Source organism: Gopherus evgoodei, chromosome 9, assembly GCF_007399415.2.
Source record: "Gopherus evgoodei ecotype Sinaloan lineage chromosome 9, rGopEvg1_v1.p, whole genome shotgun sequence".
Lineage (NCBI taxonomy): Eukaryota > Metazoa > Chordata > Testudines > Testudinidae > Gopherus > Gopherus evgoodei.
Genome location: NC_044330.1, coordinates 58,484,243 through 58,509,058, shown reverse-complemented (window position 1 = coordinate 58,509,058; position 24,816 = coordinate 58,484,243). Strand labels below are relative to the sequence as shown.

The 24,816-nt window shown below is 43.6% G+C and overlaps 1 protein-coding gene across 3 annotated transcripts; it reads left to right on the top strand.

The window, feature by feature from the left end:
* The first annotated feature begins 102 nt into the window (after window positions 1-102).
* CETN2 (centrin 2) lies at window positions 103-24,807 on the top strand. 3 transcript variants are annotated; one of them, XM_030575059.1, is made up of 6 exons: window positions 103-207; window positions 1,673-1,831; window positions 3,713-3,841; window positions 4,597-4,734; window positions 8,759-8,894; window positions 24,779-24,807. In XM_030575059.1, exons 1-5 carry the CDS (start codon window positions 205-207, stop codon window positions 8,846-8,848), a joined length of 519 nt encoding a protein of 172 aa, XP_030430919.1. In that variant the 5' UTR covers window positions 103-204; the 3' UTR covers window positions 8,849-8,894; window positions 24,779-24,807. The 3 variants fall into 3 exon arrangements, with proteins under 3 accessions (XP_030430919.1, XP_030430918.1, XP_030430920.1); XM_030575058.1 differs by lacking the exon at window positions 24,779-24,807 and having other exon boundaries at window positions 8,759-9,563; XM_030575060.1 differs by lacking the exons at window positions 1,673-1,831; window positions 24,779-24,807 and having other exon boundaries at window positions 116-207; window positions 8,759-9,563.
* Window positions 24,808-24,816: the final 9 nt, after the last annotated feature.

Sequence of the window (24,816 nt, the reverse complement as noted above, 5' to 3'; positions counted from 1 at the left end):
TCTTCCGTATCCGCCCACTAAGCGTCTTGACCAATCGGCATAGGAGCGGGTCTCCAGAGCGAGGCCTTCAATCAATGGAAAACGTGGTTGCTATGGGACCGGGGTAGAACTATTGGCTCATGGGGAAGGCTGCCGTTGATACAGTGCCCGCCCCTTTTTTCCTGTTCGGAGCGGAGCCGCTGCTCCAGCACATCAGCCTGCGGGATGGTGAGGGGGGCGAGGGCTGCCCGGTCCGGAGGACGGGACGGGACGGGACGGGATGCACAACACGGCGTGGCGCGGGCTAGGCAGGCTACTTGGTGGAGTGACCGCAGTGGGGTGCAGCAGCAGCAGCAGGCCCCCAAGCCTGTCACAGGGACTTAGCAACCCCAACCCCAACCCCACACAGCGGCAGGGGCAGTGGACCCCAGCTGGGGTAGTCATCGCCCCGGGGCAGGCAGTCCTGAGGTCCTGTGGCTGGGTCCGGGCTGGCGTGGCAGGTACCGAGTTCCTAGCTGCATCCTTGCCCGTGCTGTAGTGGCGCTTCCAAGGAGGCTGCAGGCCCCACATGCGCGTGTCCTCCTCCCACCCTCCCATAATAACACCACCCAGCCCTTGTCGATGTCAAAGTACATTGCAAAGGAGGGTGGTAGCATTATCCCCATTTTACAGGTGAGGAAACTGAGGTGCAGAGCAGGGACATTACTTACTGAAGGTCCCCCTGCAGGCTAAGAAAAGTGTTGGGATTAGAACCAGGTCTTCTGAGACTGGTTCAGTGCTAATTTATTAGGCTACACTGCCACAATGTGTTGCTCCAGTTGATCTAGGTGACATGACCTAGGTAGGCGACAGGCCCTAGTGTGTGCTACATGGTGCTGGACCCAGCTGTGTGGGCTGCAAACATTCTGGTTTGCACTGTATCGTCTTGATCCCAACCATGTAGCCAGGGCTGTCGCTAGGGGTGTATGGGGCCTGGGACTACGCCCCCTCCATCCCAGACCCCACCCCTACTCCATCCTTTCCCTTAAGCCCCCACCCGCTTCTTCCTTCCCCTGCTCCGCCCCTGCCTTGCCTCTTTCTGGCTTCCGCCCCCTTCTCTGAGCAACATTGCGAACTGGCAGGGAGGGTTGGGGTCACTGCTGCCGCTTCCCGCTGGTGAGTGCAGGCCTGACCTTTGCTGCCGGTGCCAGCCTGTGCGCCCGCCCCCCCCCCCCAATCACACACACCCCAGGCTGGCCTACTGCCCCGCCGCACGACACACTCACAGAGCCGTCCCTAGGGTATGGTGATTTGTGGCAGCTGCTGTGGGGCCCCCCAAAGTGCTGGGCCTGATTCGCCATACCCTGCAAAAATTAACAGTCTCAGCATGCGTTCCACTGTCTCGATTTCAATGCACTAATATACAAATATAGATGGAGCATAATTTGCAGGGATCTATCATCCCTGCAAGTTACACCTTCAGGCTGGAACTTTCTGTCTTCACAAGCCATACTTCTGTCCTTTAAAAGGGCAGCTTTTTACATCTTTGTGTGGCCACAGTGTATTGTTCTCTGGCTTCTCTGGAAATCACAAGGGTTGCTAAGAATGGAAGCTTCTGATTTCATTCCGGATTGTTCTCCCCTGACACTGAGAGTCTTGTCTACCTGGTTTGGGAATCTAATTCTAGTCTCTGCTCTTCTGTTAATATTTCAAGGCTTCCAGCTTCAAGAAATCTACATTAGGGGCAGTAGCCCAGAGGAAGAAGACAGGTCCTAAACTTGAACTAACTGAAGACCAGAAGCAGGAGATCCGAGAGGCTTTTGATCTGTTTGATACCGATGGCACTGGGAACATAGATGTTAAGGAGCTAAAGGCAAGATTAAACTCAATGTTAAAGAGAAAAAGAACCTAGACGTATAGAGACCTAAACTAATTTAAGCTGGGGCAGAGGAGGGTTGATCCCTTTACAACACAAAGCCACTGCATCCCCACACAACTGCTATCTGTCACTCTTTGTGCTGTCCCCTTCTCCCATGGGTCTCTTTGGAGCTGGGTTGGCAAAAACACACTCTGGATTGTAGTTCTAGGATGTCTTGAGCTTTGTATGTGTTGGTAGAAGGTCAAAGGTTTTTGATCATTATGAAAGCCACCTTAGGCTCATGCCATTATGAAAGCCATTGTTAAAGAACATGCCAGTGTCGTCATTTCTGTGTCTCTGTGACAGAGCAGATATTTGGGGCCTCCACCTCACTCATTCTGCTAGGGAGGATGAGTATTAACCCTGTCTTTTCCTGCTTTCTACAGCTCCCTCTTCTGCTTCTCCAGTTTAAACCCTGCCACACTCAGAGGACCATGCAGAAAGGCAACCTCATGGCAGGAGGGATAGCTCAGTGGTTTGAGCATTGGCCTGCTAAACCCAGGGTTGTGAGTTCAATCCTTGATTTAGAGACCTGGGGCACACACAAAAATAAAAAAAATCTGTCAGAGATAGTGCTTGGTCCTGCTCTGAAGGCAGGGGACTAGACTCAATGACCTTTCAAGGTTCCTTCCAGTTCTATGAGATAAGTATACTTCCATAACAAAAAAAAACAATCTTCAAGTCTGCCATTTGTTTCTTCACCAGGGAATGTAAAAGCAGTGTGTGGAGAGGTGGGGAAACTCTCAGATATGCTGAGGGGATTCTAAGTGTTTTTTCTACACTCTTTGAGAGAAATTTCCATTATGTCAGTGGAATGTGGCAGGGGCTGAAGCAACTTCTATGTACATGATGGACAAAACCAACTATTCAGTTTTTTTAAAGGAGATTTATAGAGGAACCAGAATCCCAGCTGTTTTAGACTTTCTTCTGAAGGTTTATGTCAAGGTGTAAACGCAAACTCCCCCTGGGCTTAAGTGCTGGTTGACTTGAGGAGCACAGTAGATTGGAGTTCAGTACAGTACTAGACATGATGGGATCTTCTCCCATGGGGTCATGTTCCTTGAAGGCTGTGACCTTTCTTTTCCCTCCAGTTACCTCCCTAGAAGCCCCAGGAAGTTTGTATATCTGAGGTTCCTCATACTGAATGTATTGTCCACATAGTAATGTAGTGACCCTTTGACCAGTAGAATAGGAGAGCTCTCTGCATTTTCCTGTACCCCATCCACACTTGATTTCCCATAGAGAAAAGGTGGTCTTTTAGATCTGTTCTATTTGTTTTCCCAAACCTTTCACCTAACCAGAACACTTATCCTCTGAGTGGGTGTCCAAGTTCTAAGCCAGAAAGAGGGAAAACCCAGACCTCAAAAAGTGACTTAGAATGCTAAAGATCAAATGAATAAGGTTAAAGACCTGAGGATCAGGGGAACAATTTCTTACGCGGCATGGGTGATGAGTTTTACATCTTCGGCTTTTTTCTTATTGGGGAAAGAGGGTCTGCAGAACACCAAAAACTTCTCTCTTCCATTAATTTTCCCCTTTACTGACTCCACTTCCTTGCTAGTACTGACTACAGAAGGCTGGACGAAATATTTTCCAGAGCATGTCTAGAGAGCTCCTATACAAGCCGAAGGAGTTACTCTAAAGGCATTCAGCTCTCTCCAGGTTGCTAAGTGTTATTAGGAGACCATTTTTCCATCACCTGCTCTTCAACCTTGCTGTTTGCCTTGAGGAAAAAATACCTAATTTAACCACAGCACGACACAGTTTAACTTTTTTTCTTTCATATTTCTATTTCCATTGCCCACTGAGGAGCTAATCTTTTTTCATTGTTTGCAGGTGGCCATGAGAGCACTGGGGTTTGAACCCAAAAAAGAAGAGATCAAGAAAATGATATCAGACATTGATAAGGAAGGAACAGGAAAGATCAGCTTCAATGACTTTCTGGTGGTGATGACTCAGAAGATGGTATGTAAATTGGGACAGTTACAATGAAACCAACTTTGCAAGTTGCTGAATGCTTTTCAATTCCTGTTGACTTCAGTGGGAATTGAAAGGACTCAAAACTTCCCTGCCTAATCTTAGCAACCACATGTGCAAAAGTTATGGTTGCAAACAGGAACCATCCCATCATAGCTGGTGGTGTCTTTGAGATCTTTCTCTGTGATAAGTTTGGTTAAAAAGAAGGGTGTAGAGAGAAACTAATATCAAAATCACACGAGAAGAAAAACATTGGCCACCAAGAAGAGAAGCTATGATAAGTTTTGGTAAGTTGTGAGGATGACAGTGATAGTCATTATACCAGTGCAATGTTTTTTCAGATTTAAGATCTCTACTACCATGATCTGTGTACTTACCTAAAAATTCTTGGAAAAACTCATTTATAACAAAATAGCATATTTGACCATATAGAAACTTGATGCTGCAAAACTTTAATCATGCAAAGATCTGGTCCTAGACATGAAAGGAACAGAAAAGTGACATTCAGAGAACATCATTACATTGGCAAAATTAAGGCTTGCTAAGTGCTTTCACTCGCTATTTGCATAGTTTCTAATAATTCAGTTTCTTTTATATTGAATCTTATCTGAGTTTCCTGTGTTTCTAATGTTCATTTTGATAACTACAATTTTACACTTAAGTTATTGATATGTACTCCTAGACTTAACTACAAGTTAACAAAGTTTTTGGCTATGAACTAGTATGTTGTTTACTTCTTTAAGGCTGAAAAAGATTCCAAAGAGGAGATTCTAAAAGCCTTCAAACTATTTGATGATGATGAAACTGGCAAAATCTCTTTCAAAAACCTTAAACGTGTGGCCAAGGAACTTGGGGAAAATCTCACAGATGAGGAGCTACAGGTTTGTGCCTTGTATGATTTTTGCCCATGTATGTTGTATACATAGTAGTTGTGACAGGTTGGATTGGCTCACAGAACCCCCTCAGGAGCTGCCACCTGATGTGCCAAGACTACTTCTACCTCTGCCAGCTCGGGGCCTCAGCACCTTGTCTTGCTGAGCCAAACACTCCTGTCTGCTCTAACAAAAACCAAGGGTCTGAATTATTTGCCTCAAAGCTGCAAGTTTACCTGAAAGCAGCTAACAGAAGTGTTCCTGTCTTTAACACTCAGATGCCCAACTCCCAATGGGGTCTGAACCCAAACAAATCTGTTTTACCCTGTATAAAGCTTATGCAGGGTAAACTGATAAATTGTTTGCCCTCTATAACACTGATAGAGAGAGATGCACAGTTGTTTGCTCCCCCAGGTATTAATACATACTCTGAGTTAATTAATCAGTAAAAAGTGATTTTATTAGATACATAAAGTAGGATTTAAGTGGTTCCAAGTAGTAACAGACAGAACGAAGTAAGTTACCAAGCAAAATAAAATAAAATGCTCAAATCTATGTCTAATCAAACTGAATACAGATAATCTCACCCTCAGAGATGCTTCAGTACTTTTTTCTTTTTCCCCCCCTCCTCTCTGACTGGACACCTTCCATCCCCAGGCATAATTCTTTCCCCTGGTACAGCTCTTGTTCCAGCTCAGGTGATAGCTAGGGGATTCTTCATGATGGCTTCTTCCTTCCCTTTGTTCTGTTCCATCCCTTTATATATCTTTTGCATAAGGCGGGAATCCTTTGCCCCTCTGTGGGTTCCCATCCCTTCCTTCTCAATGGAAAGACACTAGGTTAGAGGTGGATTCCAGTTCAGGTGAAATGATCACATGTCACTGCAAGACTTCATTGCCCACTTGCCAGCACACTTGTATACAGGAAGACTTACAGGTAAAACACACCCATCTGCAGACAATTGTCCTGATTAATGGGAGTCATCAAGATTCCAAACCACCATTAATGGCCCACAGTTTGCACAATTACAAAGGGACCTCAGAGTTATATTTCATATTTCTAGTTTCAGATACAAGAGTGATACATTTATACAAATAGGATGATCACACTCAGTAGATTATAAGCTTTGTAATGGTACCTTAGAAGAGACCTTTTGCATGAAGCATATTCCAGTTACATTATATTCACTCTTTAGTATATTTTTATAAAACCATATAGACTGCAACGTCACAGTAGTCACTGATTGTATTACTCCATTCATATTTAATTCATTAACTTTCATTTTTTAATTTAAGTGAAACTGCTGCAAAATCACCAGTCTGCTGGCACTAGAGTGCCACAGAATCCAGAAGTTTTGCAACAGAATTCTGGTTTAGTTTGTCACACAGTACATGGAGCCTTGAATATGTTCTTTTTAAAGAGATGGATGTATGATGTAGTAGAAAGAACCCAAAATATAAGCCCTTTTATGAGACCTTGTCAGAGTTCCCTCCCACTCTGAGGTACAGATGTGGGGACCCACATGAAAGACCCCCTAAATTTATATTCCACCATCTTAGGTTAAAACTTCCCCATGGCACAAATTCCTTTCCTAGTTCTTGGACGGTATTGCTGCCACCACCAAGTGATTTAAACAAACATTCGGGGGGTGCCACTTGGAGCCCTATTCCCCCCACCGCTCAAAAAAATATCCCCCCAAGCCTCTTCATCCCCTTTCCTGGGGGGGGGGGGCTTGAGAATAATATACCAACAGTTAACAAAGTGAGCACAGACCAAATCCCTGGTTTTTAGGACGCTGAAAATCAATCAGGTTCTTAAAAGAAGAATTTTATTTAAAAAAAAAAAAAAAGGTAAAAGAATCACACCTGCAAAATCAGAATGGAAGATAACTTTACAGGGTAAATAAAAAGATTTAAAACCCAGAGGATTCCCCTTTGATTCTGCTTCTCAGTTACAAAACAGGAATAAAATTACCTCTTATAATAGGGAAAATTCATAAGCTAAAACAAAAGATAATCTAATGCATTTCCTTGCTATTACTTACAATTTGTAATCTTAGATCCTTATTTCAGGTAGGGTTTTAGGAGATGTGTTTTTTTTCTTGCCCTGGTCCCTCTCTGTCTGAGAGAGAACCCACAAAGAGAGCACCAACAAAAAACTCCCCCCACACACACAGATTTGAAAGGATCTTCTTCCCTTATTGGTTTTTTTGGTCAGGTGTCAACCAAGTTATTTGAACTTCTTAACGTCTTACAGGTAAAGGAGAGATCTTATGCTACTTTTCGCTGTGTGTTTGACAGGCCTGAACTAAAGTAGTGGGCAAGCTTTGCTGATATAAAGCTAATTTAGGCTGTGAGCAAACATCAGGCTTTGCCTGCTTGCACATTTACAGAATTTGGCAAGAACAAGACTAATATTGCACAAAACACACATTTCTAAGAAGTGGTAGGCACAAAGTACTTATGCAAACTCATTTTAGAAGAGTGGTACCAGAGCATTTCAGTATTAAAGATGGTACAAAAACATTCCCCAAAGATAACAGGGACACATTGACCTTCCTAAAAGTAGGGTCAGAATAACAGTGTAATGAATAAAAACGTATAAGGTGATGGGTGGTAACTGGCTATGTTAGAGGGTGTTAACTAACCACGTCAGAGAGGCAATACTTAACTTGTTTATGCTAACGTATAAAATTAAGTCTCTGAGGAAGTGTCTTTGGCCAGCCTAAGGGGCAGTGAAAAGTCCTGCCAGTAACTAAGCTGCATCCATTGTCCTGGGCATACGTGTTTTAGTATCCTCGTAGAGTCTGCCAGGTGCTATTACCGTGCTTCATCAACAATAAACCTAGGTGTGTGTCTTCATTCCTAAACAGATCTTGTGGTCATTGGGTGATTTGCTGAAGGTCTGCACAGAGCTGGGACAGTGCACAGGAAAAACAAATACACGCAGCCGAATATCTAACAACATTGGTGACCTGCTAGATCTTTTGTTCTTTCAGACTCCTAGACCAGATCCCCAGTCCCCGACATATCCCCTTTGCATTGCAGTGATAGTGCAAAAGGTCGGTAAGACTGCCCTAACCAAGTACTTGAGGATTTCCCTTGTGTGGGAAAATTCCTTGGTGGAATAACTGGATCTGTGTTAAAACCCTCTCAGTCTTCAAGGCATGGGGATGGTAGGGCAAGGGAATGTGTCCAGAGTGCTGCTGTGTGCCTGCAAACCCTGGTTCGTATTATGGCTCTGTGGGAGCCATTCTTAGCCAGCACAATCCTGTGGCTTCTCTGGCTTACGTGGAAGAGGCACACCACGGGCACCAGGATCAGGGATGGGATGTAAAAGTTATTTAAACCCACTCTTGCCCTGGATGCAAGCAGGTAAATTTGTAAATTATCTTTGTAACAACAGAAAGTGCTGAGTTTTACTTAAATTATCTCCATTTCCGGCTGCCCTTTCCTTTCCCACTCCCTCCTGTTTCCTGTACTCTGCTAGTGTCATTCTGGCTCAAATGGCAGTACTCTGGGACTAAAGATTGCAAGCTAAAGATCCACACCACAATGGGAGCTCTTGCCCAGTGCAGACATTGTAATGTATTAAGTGAATGTTGTGCTATCCTTCTGCATCTTAAATCAAAGTCCTTTCCATGTGCACTACTACGAAAAATAAAGTAAAAGAGTTTTTGAATATCTGTGTGTGAAATAGGTTCTAAAGGCCAAGACTGTGTGGAGTATATAGAGCTGGAAGAATCCTACTTACAGTTTCACTTTTGTACATCCCGGGTAACTCCAATGACTTCAGTGAAATTGCAGTACTCTGAAGTTACGAAGATGCAATACAGCAGGATCTGTTGTTTTCTTCCAGGATAGTTTCTGTACCACACAGTGTGTATAGTAGCATAACAACTGCTTTTGAATAGATTGGATGTGAAATTTGCTGTAATAATATCCTGTGTCCTTTTCATTCTATTTCCCTCCCTTCCCTGATATACGTTAATGGACCCATCTAATTTGGTCTCTGAATCTTTATCATCATGCAGGAAATGATTGATGAAGCAGATCGAGATGGAGATGGGGAAGTGAATGAGCAGGAATTCCTGAGGATCATGAAGAAGACCAGTCTTTACTGATATGTTTGTTGTGGATTTTCTTTTTATACAGTTGGAAATATATTTGGTAGGTGCATGAGTTTTCTCCAGCCTCTGTCATTTCTCAGGGACAAAGGAAAAGTTGGGTCATTGTGTTCTGTGTGTCTGATCTTTAAACTTCATTTGTGAAATGTTCCAACTGCTAAGCTGAAACTGTTTTCAATGAGAAAAACCTTCACACATTTATTCTTGTAGGTTTTTCACACCTAGTTTGTTTCAAATATACAATTCGTATTTGCAGAGCCATATCTGACTAAAAACGCACTGGAAAGAGGTTGTGTAAGCTTACAGAATTGTTAATACAAAAGAGGACTCATAGCCAGAGATTTCTGATACAAACTGCCTCATAGTAAACAGTGCATTTGAATCCAGAGTTTTGGTTTGGGCCCAGTGATATTAAATGCTGCATTTAACAGAGTGACAAGGACTCTTTCCCTCTTTTATTATACTGTTGAAAAACATGTAAGTGAGCAGATTGTTACAGTTTAACATACTGCTATCAGAGAAGTTGTTCTTTGTGCAATCTGCCCTTAATAGTGGGGGATGGGGAAGAAGAGAAGTTACAACTGTTAAAAAACAGAGAGCTGTATGTTGTGGGGAATATTCAGTGGCTCCTAATTGTACAATTTTGTTTGAAATGAAATAGTGGTATTTTTTAGACATCATGGTTGTAGAAATAAACATACACAAACATGAATATAAAGAGACACAGCTGCCTTCTTGAATTTGCAAACAACCTAAAGCAAATGTGCCAAATTCTCCTAATAGACTGTTAATAGATTAATGGTCGATTTTAGATGTGACAGTGGGGGGTTTTCTTAGTGTTTTGTGTGAATACTCTATGTGCTGCATGTTTAACGAGGTGGTGGGAGAGAGTGTTTGTTGTTGCAGAGGACCAGGTATGACCTCACCTAGTAGCCTGGATCCCAGACAATGATCTGGATATTGTGGAACTTAGCAAGCAGAGGCCCAGGGCCAGATTCATTTTTTGTGGGCCCTGCGCCAAACATATTTGTGGGCCTCCTGGGGAATTATTGTAAAAGGGGCTGGGAGCAAAAACACGGAGGGGCGGGAGCTAGGGTTGGTTCCTGGAGCAAGGGAGGGACCGGGATAAACTGCAAGCACAGCAGGGCTGGGGAGGGGGTAAACAGGGTCTAGCCCCCCCATCCTCTGCCCCTGCCCACATAGGGTGAGTACCTACCTGGTTCTAGCCCGTTCTCTTCCTCTCTCTCTGCACTGAGCTGTCCAACCCTCTGGGGGTGGGTGTTGGGAGAGGGAGGAGAGGAGGCTAATGTGGTTACTCCTATAACCGGACTTTTAGTTTCCAGTCAGCACTGCTAACCAGACACTCAGTCCCGGGTTCTACTGGAGTTTCCAGTCTAAAACTGGATACCTGGCAACAGAGCTGTCAGAAAAGACTGGGGGGGTCAAGCAATCATTTTTAAAAATGAGAGGGCTAAGCCTTAAGCGGGCAGGGAGAGAGGGGAAGCAAGTGGTGGGTGGGCTAGGGAGTGGAGAGGAGCTAGTGGGCAGGGCCAGGTCTGCTGTAGGGCCCAGGTAGGTTGGAGACTGGGGTGATCAGTGGACACAGTATCCCAGCCCAGGTGACGTGACAGCCAGTGGTGGATTTAGAGTTAGTGGGGCCCCTTGGCCCTGTGCTCAGATTCATTTTTGGGGCCCCTCCTTGGGACCCAGCCAAGAAAAAGAAGAGGGAGGATGTTGCGAGCTGTCAGTCTCCACTCCAAAGCCTGCTTTGTCTCCAGCATTTATAATGGTGTAAAATGTATTAAAAAGTGTTTTTAATTTACACGGAGTCACGCTCAGAGGCTTCCTATGTGAAAGGGGTCACCAGTACAAAAGTTTGAGAACTAGTGATATAGAGCTTCCTTGTTGGGTCTGAGGATTGACCAGGGATTGGCTGGTGGAGAACTTTTGTTTTGCTGATGTTCAGAGTTAGCTCTACGCTTTTGTAAGCTTCAGAGAAGCAATTAAGGGTGTTTGATCCTCTTTTGAGCATGCAACTATTGCACAAGCATCTGCATACTGGAGTTTGGTTACTGTTGCCAATATTACTTTAGTTCAGGCACAGAGACGAGAAAGGTTGAAGAGGTTGATGTCAATCCTATATTGGATGCCAATGCCCTATGGTAGACTGTCTTGGATTAGTGTTTTCATAGCTGCTAAGTAAATGGAGAATAGGATGGATGCCAGTACACAGCCTTGTTTTACACCAGTTCGAATGACAAAGGGCTCAGAGGTAGAGCCACTGCATAAGATGGAGGCAGTCATCTGGTCATGGAGGAGTCTTACAGTGGTGATAAAATTGCTTGAGCAGCCAAACTGTGACATGATTTTCCACAGAGGCTCATGGGTGACAGAGTTGAAGGCTTTGGTCAGAGCCAGAAAGGCCATATACAGCTCCCGGTGTTGTTCTTGACATTTTTGCTGGATCTGCTTGGCTGCAAAAATCATGTCGGTTGTGCCTTGTGATGGTCTGAAGCCACACTGGGACTCTAGAAGTACTTCCCCTGCAACAGGGAACAGGCAATTCAATAAGAGTGTAGCAAGAATCTTCCCAGCAATTGAGAGGAGGGCAATGCCTCAATAGTTGCCACAGACAGCCCTATGTCCCTCTTTGAAAATAGTGAGGATGTTAACATTACATAAGTCAACAGGGATTTCTTCAGTGCGCCAGATTTTGAGGAGCAGCAAGTGAAGCTTGTTAGTTTTTTTTCTCTCATTTTCAGTACTTCAGCTGGCATCATCAGGGCCTGGTTTTTTATTATTGTTCATGTGTTTAATTGCTTTGCAGACCTCTTCAGATGTTGGTGGGTTGGCAAGAGTTTCCCAGGGATGGAGTTGTCACTCACAGTTGAGTCTCAATTTAAAAGCTTTCGGTAGTGTTCCATGCAGTGCTCTTTGATGGATTCATTATCTTTAAGAAAGGTACTACCATCTTGCATATACTTAAGACCCTAATAATGATGCTGTCTGTAGTCTCGTACTTCTGGTGGGGTCACCTATGGCAGTGTAACCCTTCTGCCTGTCAGAGTCGGCAGCAACAAGGGCTGGGTTCAGTGTCTAGGGGTTCCTTTTCAATAACACAAGGCAAAGGCGGCTCAAGCCCCCACCCGGTGACCTGAAACAATTACATTCCACCTCCCTGGCTGCCTCTAAAAGGCAATACTTCCCCTCTCGCAAGCACAGAGTCTGAGTGTAGCAAAAACCTTTTACTAAAGGAGGGAACACCACAAACAAGATTCAGAACACAAACCATGAGCAAAAGACCCACCCCCAAGTAAGTTTGGCAGTGTCCTTTTCCCCTCAGGGTCTTAAGTCACCCCCCTACAATTTCTGTCGTTGGTCAGTGCAGCCCCAGAGTTTGGAAGTTCATCTGCAGAGCTTACCTCCCAGCCTAAGTGGAAGAGGGGGAGGTATGGGGGCTACTTACATGCTCTGTTGCTCACGTCAACGGCCAATTGCCATGTCTCTCCGCCAGCCCACCCAGCAAGCTGCTCACCATGTCTTCAGCTCCCCCTCTCCCCCCATGCTTAACACAGCTCTCAGTGACTTCAGCTTTTAGTAACTTTAGCTCTTCAGTGATTTCAGCTGTTAGTAGGGGAGCCTCAGTGCTGGCACACCCAGAACCACTAGTCCAAAGTATGTCTAATACTTAGACCTAGGAATCAGCCATTTCAGCTCTACAGCACATAACAAGACTCCTAATGGAGTCAGAATTAGCTTTGTTGTTATACTATGGAGAGACAAAGAATCAAAGGGGTGTTTGGGGCCCACACTACCCGGTGCACATACCCATCCCCAGCCTCTCTCTATTCACTGGGCTTTGGAATCCATGCCCCTTGCAGAGTGAACGCTACTTAGTTGAGGGCGAGTCCCTCCATCATAAAATGCCAAGTACAGTTCTACTGTCCTTGATTCACGTAACCAGGATAACAACACTTTATTACTCCTGCCCCAATAACAACGAGACTGGGGATCCCGCAGCAGCCAAATTGACCATTTGGGCAAGCAGTCTCGTCATGCTAGGCAGGGTGGGTGTGCCCATGCAAACTAGATCAGCCCCTGAACTCCTTTTCCACAGCTCACCACCAGATGTCAGGGTAGAGCTTACAGTAGTAAGGTCAAAGGTGAAGTACTAGACAAAGTGCAGTCTAGCACAGCACAACCCAGTATAAGACCTCAATGTCAGAACAGGTGGATGAAGCAGGGTCACCTCTTAATGGCTGCGAAGGCGGACAAAGACTACAACAGAGGAGAAACCTCTGGTCATCTTGGACCTCTTTGCCACCAGACACAGGTGCCTCTTCTGCCAAGATTTGTGTGGCTGCTGGTGCACATCAGCTCCTCCACATTAAACTACTCATGCGCAGGCTTCTTTCATGGGAAGAACATTTTCCCCACCCCTACCCATAAAAGTCCTGCGGCGATGAGCAAATGGCGATGGGAATAGGTGAAGAGACGCACACACAGGCAGTGACTGCAAGATGGTCGTCATCCCTGTACTGGGATAGGAGGCATTTTCAGCAGCAGTGGTCATGACTGAGCACGCCTTTTTAGGAACCCCTCTGCTCACCCCATATGGACACGGGACTAAAAGAGGGATATAGGCTATATCCCACAATACCTGACTGGAGAACCATGTCCAGAGGGATCACTCCCGGTGTGGACAAAACCAAAAAAGTTTCTTGCAACTTGGAATGTCTGTACTCTACTAGATGGATCAAAAAGTGAAAGATCCAAATGCAGATAGAGCAACTGTTGATCGAGAACTCTCGAGGTACTACATTGACATCGTTGCTCTCAGCGAAACAAGACATGCAGATGAAGGCCACTTGAGGGAAGAGAGTGGCGGATGTACTTTCTTCTGGAAAGGAAACCAGCAAGCGACAGGTGTCGGCTTTGCAATCAAACCTGCTAGTCAACCGCCCGACTGAGCTCCCTATTGGTATCAATGAGCACCTTATGACCCTCCACATCCAATTGGTTAATCAGTCATTTGCCACTATGATCAATGCATATCCACCAACTTTTGATGCTGAAGAGGAACAGAAAGAATCCTTCTAAACTGACCTTGATAACATTTTGTCTTCCATTCCAAAAACATAAGATAATCCTTTTAGGAGACTTTAATACAAGAGTTGGCTGAGATACTAACATATGGAGTAGCACCATTGGGAAGGAAGGACAAGACCAGCTCCAATGGCATCCTTCTACTCAGCAAATGGGCGCAGCACAACCTTGTGGTCACAAACACAATCTTCAGACAAAGAAACAAGTTCAAAACAACTTGGCAACAGCCCCACTCAAAACAGTGGCACCTCCTAGACTATATCGTTGTAAGAACACAGGATTGAAGAGATATCCAAATCACCAGTGTCATGGGAGGAGTCAGTGATTGCTGGACTGACCACCGTCTGGTGAGGTTAACCATGTCCGTCAGGATTGCAATGAAATATAAAACGCAGTCCAAATCTCACAGACCGCAATACTACATCCAAAGACTTCACTCCTCAGTGCACCAAGAGAACTTCCAAACACTCCTCAGTGAAAAACTGGCCATATGCACACCTGAAATAACAGCACAAGTGTCAAAGAAGACTGGGAAGCCCTAAAACAGACCATGAGGTTTGTGAGGAATCCATTGGCCTTGCTACCATCAGGACTGGTTTAACAACAATAGCATTAAGATTACAGCCCTTTTGGACCAGAAGAGAAAAGCTTTCTGTGATTGACAAAACCAAACACTATCCAGTCAGAAGCAGCGCTCTTTCCATCAAGTTCAAAGGAGGATCTGAGAAATCAAAAACAAAAGGGTTGGAAAGACTTTGGCCTACTTGGCCTCCGTAAGGTGGATGAGTGACATCTGGTAAGTTTTGGGCATATGTATAGGAACTTTTATCATTTTGCATATGCATTCTCTGAAATGCTTTTACCTTAAGAATAAATCTGCTTGCTTAGAAAGAGTTGCATAATAACTTGTAATTGCTGGGAATATGCTGTTCGTAGCCATCAGCGAGGCAATTAGGCAGGGTGGCTTGCTGGGGATATATCAGTGTAAGGCAGGCAGCTGGGCAGATTTAAAAACCTGGTCATAAGGAAGTGGGACATGGGTACCTTCCCAGAGACCGATGATGGTTGGAGGCAAAGTGGTGCACATTCCACTATCTCGCTCTCTGTTCTCATGTCACAGGGACCAAGGCCAATAGTGTGGTAATGCCAATCAGTTTGACTGAGCCACGTGTTTAAATACTAGATGGATGCAAGTGGAGATGGTTGGATTGCCAGACTCTGAATCAATGAGAGGGTTGAATACAACTGTAAACTATCCAGGTGATGGCTGAGATCATTGTATGAGCTGACAATGAATCCATCATTGTATATTATTTATTATAGAGGCACTGGGCCTTTATGGTACTGCGTAGGAATCCCCAGATTTCTATTTAGATAAGGGTGCCATTTGGGTATATATTTTAAAGACTCAGTTGAATAGTGCTGTGATTGTACATTCATCGGGCAGCACAAATATGACATGCTGATGGGTGAGCTGATTGGGAGAATAGATTTGAACAGGAGTCTCCCATCTTTCGCAGGGCTGTTAATGCTGGACAATCAAGGCATCCAGCCCCACAATCTCCCACCAGGGGGTTCCCTCCCTGCTTATAACATCTGTAGATCAGTGATGTTGAATTCTGTGGCAGCAGCCAGAACTTTTAAAATAAGGATGTTTTGACAGAAATGAATACAAACATGCTGGTTATTTTGATACAAAATTGAAAAGGCCCTTATCCTGATTGCAGTCTCCAATTACTACAATACAAATCAGTAATAAAAGTACGAAGTGGCTACAAAATATGTAACAGTAGTGTGTGTGTGTGTGTGTGACGTTCCTCAGGATACAATCTGGACAGAAGGACAGCTGTGTCCCCTCAAATCTCCTACCTGGGGAGAGCAATCATGCCTGGTCCTGCTCTCACACAGCCTCTAATATGCAAAAATCACTCCCATCTGAATTGTAAGCATGTCATAATATTACATTACAGGGTGACAGTAAATTCCCAGTTCCAGGCTTGTCCCCAGAAAAGTGTATCTTGTACTGCCCAGCTCTTTCCTTCTGTGCATTACGAGCTCACAGAAAATCTGTCATTTCAATAATAGAAAATGATATGCACAAATCAGGTAATCCCAAATAGAGGTTCCCAAATACTTCACTCCAAACATACACTGATAAAACAATAAAACAAGGGTATTAACAAGAGAAAGATTTTAAGTGATTACAAGTCATGAGGCATAAAAGTCAGAATTGATTACAAAGAAAATAAAATATAAAACACAAACTAATAGCTAATTGAGCAAGCTCAATGAATTCAAAGCATAGGCTTTTCTGATCTCATGCTTTTTGCTGAAAGCCTCCCAGTCAGGAGTCCGCCCCCAGTTCGGTGTTTCTTCAGGTGGTGTTGCTGCCATGAGCAGAGAGGAATGGAGGAGATAGGTAATTTGTGTTGAGTGGCCTCTATTCTTACACCTTTCTCTCCTCTTTGAGGATTATCTCCAGGTGAGGTACAGGCGACAGCCAGTCTATCACACAGGAACCCTCAACTGTTCCCTTGCCTAAAATGTAAATTTCTTGTTCACACCCTACTTCCTGCCAAAGAGTGGATGTTTACCCAGGTGATAGTCTATTTGATTATACTGATACCTAGCTGAGGTGCTTTTTGTCTCTGAGAAACTGTTTTGGGCTGTTTTTCTAACATTAGAACATATCACAGCAATGTCATAGAGTAGAATCTTATAATATTACATACAAAGTTGCCACACACATTTTACCAGGACAATAATGTTTAGCAGATTATGAGCTTTCAAATGATATGTCACAAGGCATAATTTGTACAAAATGTATAATTGTCTTGTAAACGTGATGAACATGGAGTACAGGCTGTCACAATGTGTGCAAATGTTTGTCTATGCATGCAAAACAGCACTCATTTCATTGTTACAATTAACATATACATTGTAAATGTCCTCATGGCATGTACGCTTAGAAGTTGGTCTGTGTTTCAGGCAAAGATAGCAAAGGAAGACGCAGGGGCTGTAGGAAATCAAATTCCACTCCTGAGATTTATATTCTGTAGATAAATGTGCTTAAATGAGAGCAGATAAAAATAATTACGTTCAAAAAAATCAGTACGGTTGGTTTTATTAAGAAAATTATAGCAGAATGGAATTAAGATACAGAGGTAGGAAAGGAAGTTAAATCAGTTTCTTTAAATGTAGCCAAAACATAAGATGTGAGTGAGTTTTTGGAAGAAAAACTGTATCTTCAAATAATTAGAAATGTCAGACACTAATGTCTTTAAGATTCTTGTTTGCTTTTAAAGTATGGATCTTTCATTAAAAATAGGAATTCCCAAACACAAATGTTAAGGTTCAGCATATTTATCAGTAATTCAACCTGAAACACATGGTATAGGTAGTGTAGTTATCACAAAAATGAGTTGTTAAGGGTGATCCCCCATTCTGGCACTTCGAGTGCAGGAGGTGGGGGCCCACAAGGATTTTAAAAACAAATACTAGCCACTCCAGGCTTGTATTAAACTAAAATTAAAATACCTTTTCTCTGACCTTGGCTTGGTAAATGCGGCCACCACCCAAATGCAAACCCCCTCTCAGATCCCAGGAAGGCACACTTGGGAATTCCTGCTTGTGGGGTATCCTCAGCCCTTTCACACACACACCCACACCCCTCTGGGGAAGAGCTGAGAAACAAAACAAAGGAAATTAGGTGTTGCCACCAGGTAATTTAACAACATATGCAACAAACCTCTTAGAACACCAAAAATCCAATCCTGTTCTTAAAAAAGGAAAATTTTATTAAAAACAAAAAGAAAGAAAATACATCTGTAACTTAGGCTTTTGAGAGATTTTAAAGGAGCAATTCCAAAAATTAAGAACCCAAAATATTTCTCTTGAGGTTCAGCTTAAAGGTTACAAGCAAAACAAAAGCATCTGACTGGCTAACTTAGTGAGGAGGGCTTTAAACTAGGTTTGATGGGGACAGGTGAACAAAGCCCACAGGTAAGTGGGGAACATGGAGACCTGGGAGATGGGTCGGAAACCAGAGGGAGTGCGGGCTGTAATGGCAGAGAGAAAGGAGGGTCAGGGCAAAACTGGGAGGCAAGATCAAACCAGTATCTTAGATGCCTATATATAAATGCAAGAAGTATATGTAATAAGCAGGAAGAACTGGAAGTTCTAATAAATAAATGCAACTATGACATTGTTGGCATCACGAAACTTGGTGGGATAATACACATGATTGGAATGTTGGTGTGGATGGGTACAGCTTGCTCAGGAAGGATAGACAGGAAAAAGGGAGGAGGTGTTGCCTTATATATTAAAAATGTACACACTTGGACTGAGGTGGAGATGGACATAGGAAACAGAAGTGTTGAGATCTCTGGGTTAGGCTAAGAGGGGTAAAAAACAAGGGTAATGTCGTGCTAGGAGTCTACTACAGGCCACCTAACCAGGTGGAAGAGGTGGATGAGGCTTTTTTTAAACAACTAACAAAATCATCCAAAGCCCAAGACTTGGTAGTGATGGGGGACTTCAACTATCCAGATATATGTTGGGAAAATAAAACCGCAGGGCACAAACTATCCAATATGTTTTTGGACTGCATTGCAGAAAACTTTTTATTTCAGAAGGTTGAAAAAGCTACTGGGGGGAGCTGTTCTAGACTTGATTTTAACAAATAGGGAGAAACTCATTGAGAATTTGAAAGTAGAAGGCAGCTTGGGTGAAAGTGATCATGAAATCATAGAGTTTGCAATTCTAAGGAAGGGTAGAAGGGAGTACAGCAAAATAGAGACAATGGATTTCAGGAAGGCAGATTTTGGCAAGCTCAGAGAGCTGATAGATAAGGTCCCATGGGAATCAAGACTGAGGGGAAAACAGCTGAGGAGAGTTGGCAGTTTTTCAAAGGGACACTATTAAGAGCCCAAAAGCAAGCTATTCTGATGGGTAGGAAAGATAGAAAATGTGGCAAAAGACCACCTTGGCTTAACCACGAGATCTTGCATGATCTAAAAATTAAAAAGGAGTCATAAAAAATGGAAACTAGGTCAGATTACAAAGGATGAATATAGGCAAACAGCATAGGAATGCAGGGGCAAGATTAGAAAGGCAAAGGCACAAAATTAGCTCAAACTAGCTATGGGAATAAAGGGAAACAAGAAGACTTTTTGTCAATACATTAGAAGCAAGATGAAGACCAAGGACAGAGTAGGCCCACGGCTCAGTGAGGAGGGAGAAACAGTAACAGGAAACTTGGAAATGGCAGAGATGCTTAATGACTTCTTTGTTTCGGTCTTCACTGAGAAGTCTGAAGGAATGCCTAACAGTGAATGCTTATGGGAAGGAGGTAGGTTTAGAAGATAAAGTAAAAAAAGAAGTTAAAAATCACTTAGAAAAGTTAGATGCCTGCAAGTCACCAGGGCCTGATGAAATACATCCTAGAATACTCAAGGAGCTAATAGAGGAGGTATCTGAGCCTCTAGCTATTATCTTTGGAAAAACATGGGAGACGGGAGAGATTCCAGAAGACTGGAAAAGGGCAAATATAGTGCCCATCTATAAAAAGGGAAATAAAAACAACCCAGGAAACTACAGACCAGTTAGTTTAACTTCTGTGCCAGGGAAGATAATGGAGCAAGTAATTAAGGAAATCATCTGCAAACACTTGGAAGGTGGTAAGGTGATAGGGAATAGCCAGCATGGATTTGTAAAGAACAAATCGTGTTAAACCAATCTGATAGCTTTCTTTGATAGGATAACGAGTCTTGTGGATAAGGGAGAAGCGATGGATGTGGTATACCTAGACTTTAGTAAGGCATTTGATACGGTCTTGCATGATATTCTTATCTATAAATTAGGCAAATACAATTTAGATGGGGCTACCATAAGGTGGGTGCATAACTGGCTGGATAACCATACTAAGAGAGTAGTTATTAATGGTTCCCAATCCTGCTGGAAAGGTATAACAAGTGGGGTTCCGCAGGGGTCTGTTTTGGGACCAACTCTGTTCAATATCTTCATCAACGACTTAGATGTTGGCACAGAAAGTACGCTTATTAAGTTTGCAGATGATACCAAACTGGGAGGGATTGCAACTGCTTTGGAGGACAAGGCCATAATTCAAAATGATCTGGACAAATTGGAGAAATGGTCTGAGGTAAACCAGATGAAGTTTAATAAAGACAAATGCGAAGTGCTCCACTTAGGAAGGAACAATCAGTTTCACACATACCGAATGGGAAGAGACTGTCTAGGAAGGAGTACGGCAGAAAGGGATCTAAGGGTTATAGTGGACCACAAGCTAAATATGAGTCAACAGTGTGATACTGTTGCAAAAAAAAGCAAAGGTGATTCTGAGATGCATTAACAGGTATGATGTGAGCAAGACACGAGAAGTCATTCTTCCGCTCTACTCTGTGCTGGTTAGGCCTCAACTGGAGTATTGTGTCCATTTCTGGGCACTGCATTTCAAGAAAGATGTGGAGAAATTGGAGAGGGTCCAGAGAAGAGCAACAAGAATGATTAAAAGTCTTGAGAACATGACCTACAAAGGAAGGCTGAAAGAATTGGGTTTGTTTAGTTTGGAAAAGAGAAGACTGAGAGGGGACATGATAGCAGTTTTCAGGTATCTAAAAGGGTGTCATCAGGAGGAAGGAGAAAACTTGTTCACCTTAGCCTCTAATGATAGAACAAGAAGCAATGGGCTTAAACTGCAGCAAGGGAGATTTAGGTTGGACATTAGGAAAAAGCTCCTAACTGTCAGGGTGGTTAAACACTGGAATAAATTGCCTAGAGAGGTTGTGGACTCTCCACCTCTGGAGATATTTAAGAGTAGGTTAGATAAATGTCCATCAGGGATGGTCTAGACAGTTCTTGGTCCTGCCATGAGGGCAGGGGACTGGACTCGATGACCTCTTGAGGTCCCTTCCAGTCCTAGAGTAGAGTCTATGAATCTGGGGTTAGCACAGAGGAGTCCACAAGCCTTACAGAAAATAAAATAAATAAACCTAATCACGTCTATCTAAACATTCCCTGTCCCAATGAATCCTGCTAGGTATGGATGATGATTTTTCATGCCTGGTCCAAACTTTACACAGCATTGCAGCTGCCCCTGTCTCTTCAGCCCATAGAGAACAACAAAGAGACAAAGGTGAAGCTTTCCTCCCCATTTTAAAAAGTTCTAGCCATCCTATTTACTCTTTTGGTCAGGTGCCCACTCCCTTTTCTTTACCTGGGGAACTTTTTTAACTCTTTACAGGTAAAGCAAGCAGCCTCCAAGAGGGACTTTGTAGCTAGCTGGCTGGCTGGCTGTCCATAAAAGGGAGCTACCTCCCTCCTTCACTTATCACACAAGCAATATAAATGCAGGAAACTGTGAGGTGCAGTTAAACTTGAGCAATCCAAAGATGTGAAGGCACACCTGCAGTGATGCCACAAGACAAATAAAAATGTGTCTTTAAAAATCAGTTACAGCTAATTGGAGACTAAAAGCAAATGCCTTAATCAGACTGATGTTTGCATGGTGTCACTCTAGGACAGAGCTAAGACAATACCACATTTGCAATGCTCTTGCAGTTAGGAGTATTAGGCTGCAAATACTCAGGGACATGAATGTGTTGATGAACAGTGTTGCTTTGCTCTCCAGGTGGCCCAGCTCCCTGTCCTTGAATTGCTCGGTATTCCCCAAGAGGCATCTCTCACAACATCCTTCACCAACATTTTTGCCACAGATGCAGGTATGCTTGTGGCTAGTCACAGCAGCTCAACTCTCAGGCTCCCCAGTGTCATGTGTGTGGAGGCCACAAGAGAATGTTGACGTCTGTGATGGAAATGCACCTTAATCATTGCCCTCAGCCCAGCTCAGTGCTTCCCCCTGCTACAGCCCTGCCATGCAGGGAGAAGGGAGAAAATTCCCTCCGAGCAGCAGTGAAACTTCCTTCCCCAGGTGAAGGCACAGTGGATATATGTTTGCATGGGGAGGTTAGTGGAGTGAGGTCTGGGCAAATGAGTAAATGATGGGGTGTCCAAAGCAATGAGAAAAGAGACTGCTAAGGAGGCAGACTGAAATAAATTTCTCCTTAGAATCGTAGAATATTAGGGTTGGAAGAGACCTCAGGAGGTCATCTAGTCCAATCCCCTGCTCAAAGCAGGACCATCACCAACTAAATCATCCCAGCCAGAGCTTTGTCAAGCCAGGCCTTAAAAACCTCTGAGGATGAAGATTCCACCACTTCCCTAGGTAACCCATTCCAGTGCTTCACCACTCTCCTAGTGAAATAGTGTTTCCTAATATCCAACCCCAACCTCCTCCACTGCAACTTGAGACCATTGCTTTGTGTTCTGTCATCTGCTACCACTGAGAACAGCTGATCTCCATCGTCTTTGGAACCCCCCTTCAGGTAGTTGAAGGCTGCTATCAAATCCCCCCTCACTCTTCTCTTCTGCAGACTAAATAACCACAGTTCCCTCAGCCTCTCCTCGTAAGTCATGTGCCCCAGCCCCCATATCATTTTCTTTGCCCTCTGCTGGACTCTCTCCAATTTGTCCACATCCCTTCTGTAGTGGAGGGATCAAAACTGGATGCAATATTCCAGGTGTGGCTTCACCAGTGTTGAATAGAGGGGAATAATCACTTCCTTTGATCTGCTGGCAATGATCCCACTAATACAGCCCAATATGCCATTGACCTTCTTGGCAATGAGGGCACACTGTTGACTCATAGCCAGCTTCTTGTCCACTGTAATCCCTAGGTCCTTTCCTGCAGAACTGCTGCTTAGCCAGTCGGACCCTAGCCTGTAGCGGAGCATAGGATTCTTTCTTCCTAAGTGCAGGACTCTGCACTTGTCCTTGTTGAACCTCATCAGATTTCTTTTGGCCCAGTGCTCCAATTTGTCTAGGTTACTCTGCACTCTATCCCTACCCTCCAGCGTATCTACCACTCCTCCCAGTTTAGTGTCACCTGTGAACTTGCTGAGGGTGCAATCAATTACATCATCCAAATCATTAATAAACATGAACAAAACCGGCCCCAGGACTGACCCCTGGGACACTCCGTTTGATACCAGCTGCTAAGTAGACATCAAGCCATTGATCTCTAGCGTTGAGCCTGACAGTCTAGCCAGCTTTCTATCCACCTTATAGTCCATTCATCCAATCCATATTTCTTTAACTTGCTGGCAAGAATACTGTGGGAGACTGTATCAGAGGCTTCGTTAAAGTCAAAGTATATCACATCTGCCACTTTCCACATATCCACAGAGCCAGTTATCTCATCATAGAAGGCAATCAGGTTGGTCAGGCATGACTTGCCCTTGGTGAATCCATATTGACTGTTTCCGATCACCTTCCTCTCCTCTAAGTGCTTCAAAAAAAACCCTTGAGCACCTATTCCATGATTTTGCCAGGGACTGAAGTGAAGCTGTAGTTCCCTGGGTTCTCTTTCTTCCTTTTTAAAATTTGGGCACTATATTTGCCTTTTTCCAATCATCTGGGACCTTCCCCAATCACCACAAATTTTCAAAGATAATGGCCAATGGCTCTGCAATCGCATCAGCCAATTCCCTCAGCACCCTGGGATACATTAGATCTGGACCCATGGACTTGTGCATGTCCAGCTTTTCTAAATAGTCTTTAACCTGTTCTTTCACCACTGAGGGCTGCTCACCTCCTTCCCATTCCGTTTTGTCCAGTGCAGCAGTCTGGGAGCTGACTTTGTCTGTGAAGACTGAGGCAAAAAAAGCATTGAGTACTTCAGCTTTTTCCACATCCTCTGTCACTATGTTGCATCCCTCATTTAGTAAGGGTCCCACATTTCCCCTGACCTTCTTGTTGCTAACATACCTGTAGAAATCCTTCTTGTTACCCTTCACATCCCTTGCTAGCGACAACTCCAATTGTGCCTTGGCCTTCCTGATTACACCCCTGCATGCTCGAGCAATATTTTTATACTCCTCTCTTCTCTTGTGTGTTGTCGTGTTCCCAATTACAAAGGGCTAAAGAACATGAATGTGTCAGTCACTCTAGATGCCTTTTATTTCAGATTAAGGGGAGCATACAGATTTATTTTTAATGGAAAATAAGAACAAATCTACATTCTATACTCAGATATAAACAAAACTGAAAAAATCCTACTACCTCTTAAACAATTTTCCTGTGAGATAAATTCAAGAACATATTATTAGCAGATAGGGAAAGAAGGAGAAACAAAAATCCAAGGGATGGTATATAATCCTTTGTAGATTAAGGAAGTGAAGTTTTTGAAACCCTTAGGCCCTGAATCCCTCATTATATTAATTTGAAACCAGCCTAGCACTGTAATAAAGAGGTAGAAGTGGAAGTAAATGAACAGGGATTCAACATGGGAGAAGGGTTAAAATCCACATGCATTTTATATAACAATCTGGTATATGGATTGTGCCAGCTCTTTTTCAGACCCAAAGTCCAGAGTTTGGTCTGGAAACCAGAGGCCTAGCAAATAGTGACTAGCTAAGAGAAAGCTGGGGTAAACAAGATAACATTGCCTTTGCTAAGATATGCTTGGTCAGTAGCAACGCCAGATGTTGAAGCAATAACTGAATAATTATGTTTCATCCAATGTTTCAAATTGAACAAAGGATCCCTGTTCCTATTCTGTTTCTCCTGAAGGGAAACAGTCTTCCCACAGATCCAACCTTGAGTTTATGAAAAGTTGGCACATGTCAGTATAAAATATGGTATCCTTCCACCTCCCTTCCCAGTGATCAATGCCCTGCCTTAAAACATAAAGGGGACAATCTTTATTGCCGTATACTTTCACTGTTTCTTTGCTTTAACCCCTAGGAATGTACCTGTTGGACAATCAAAGGAGTTGCTCCATT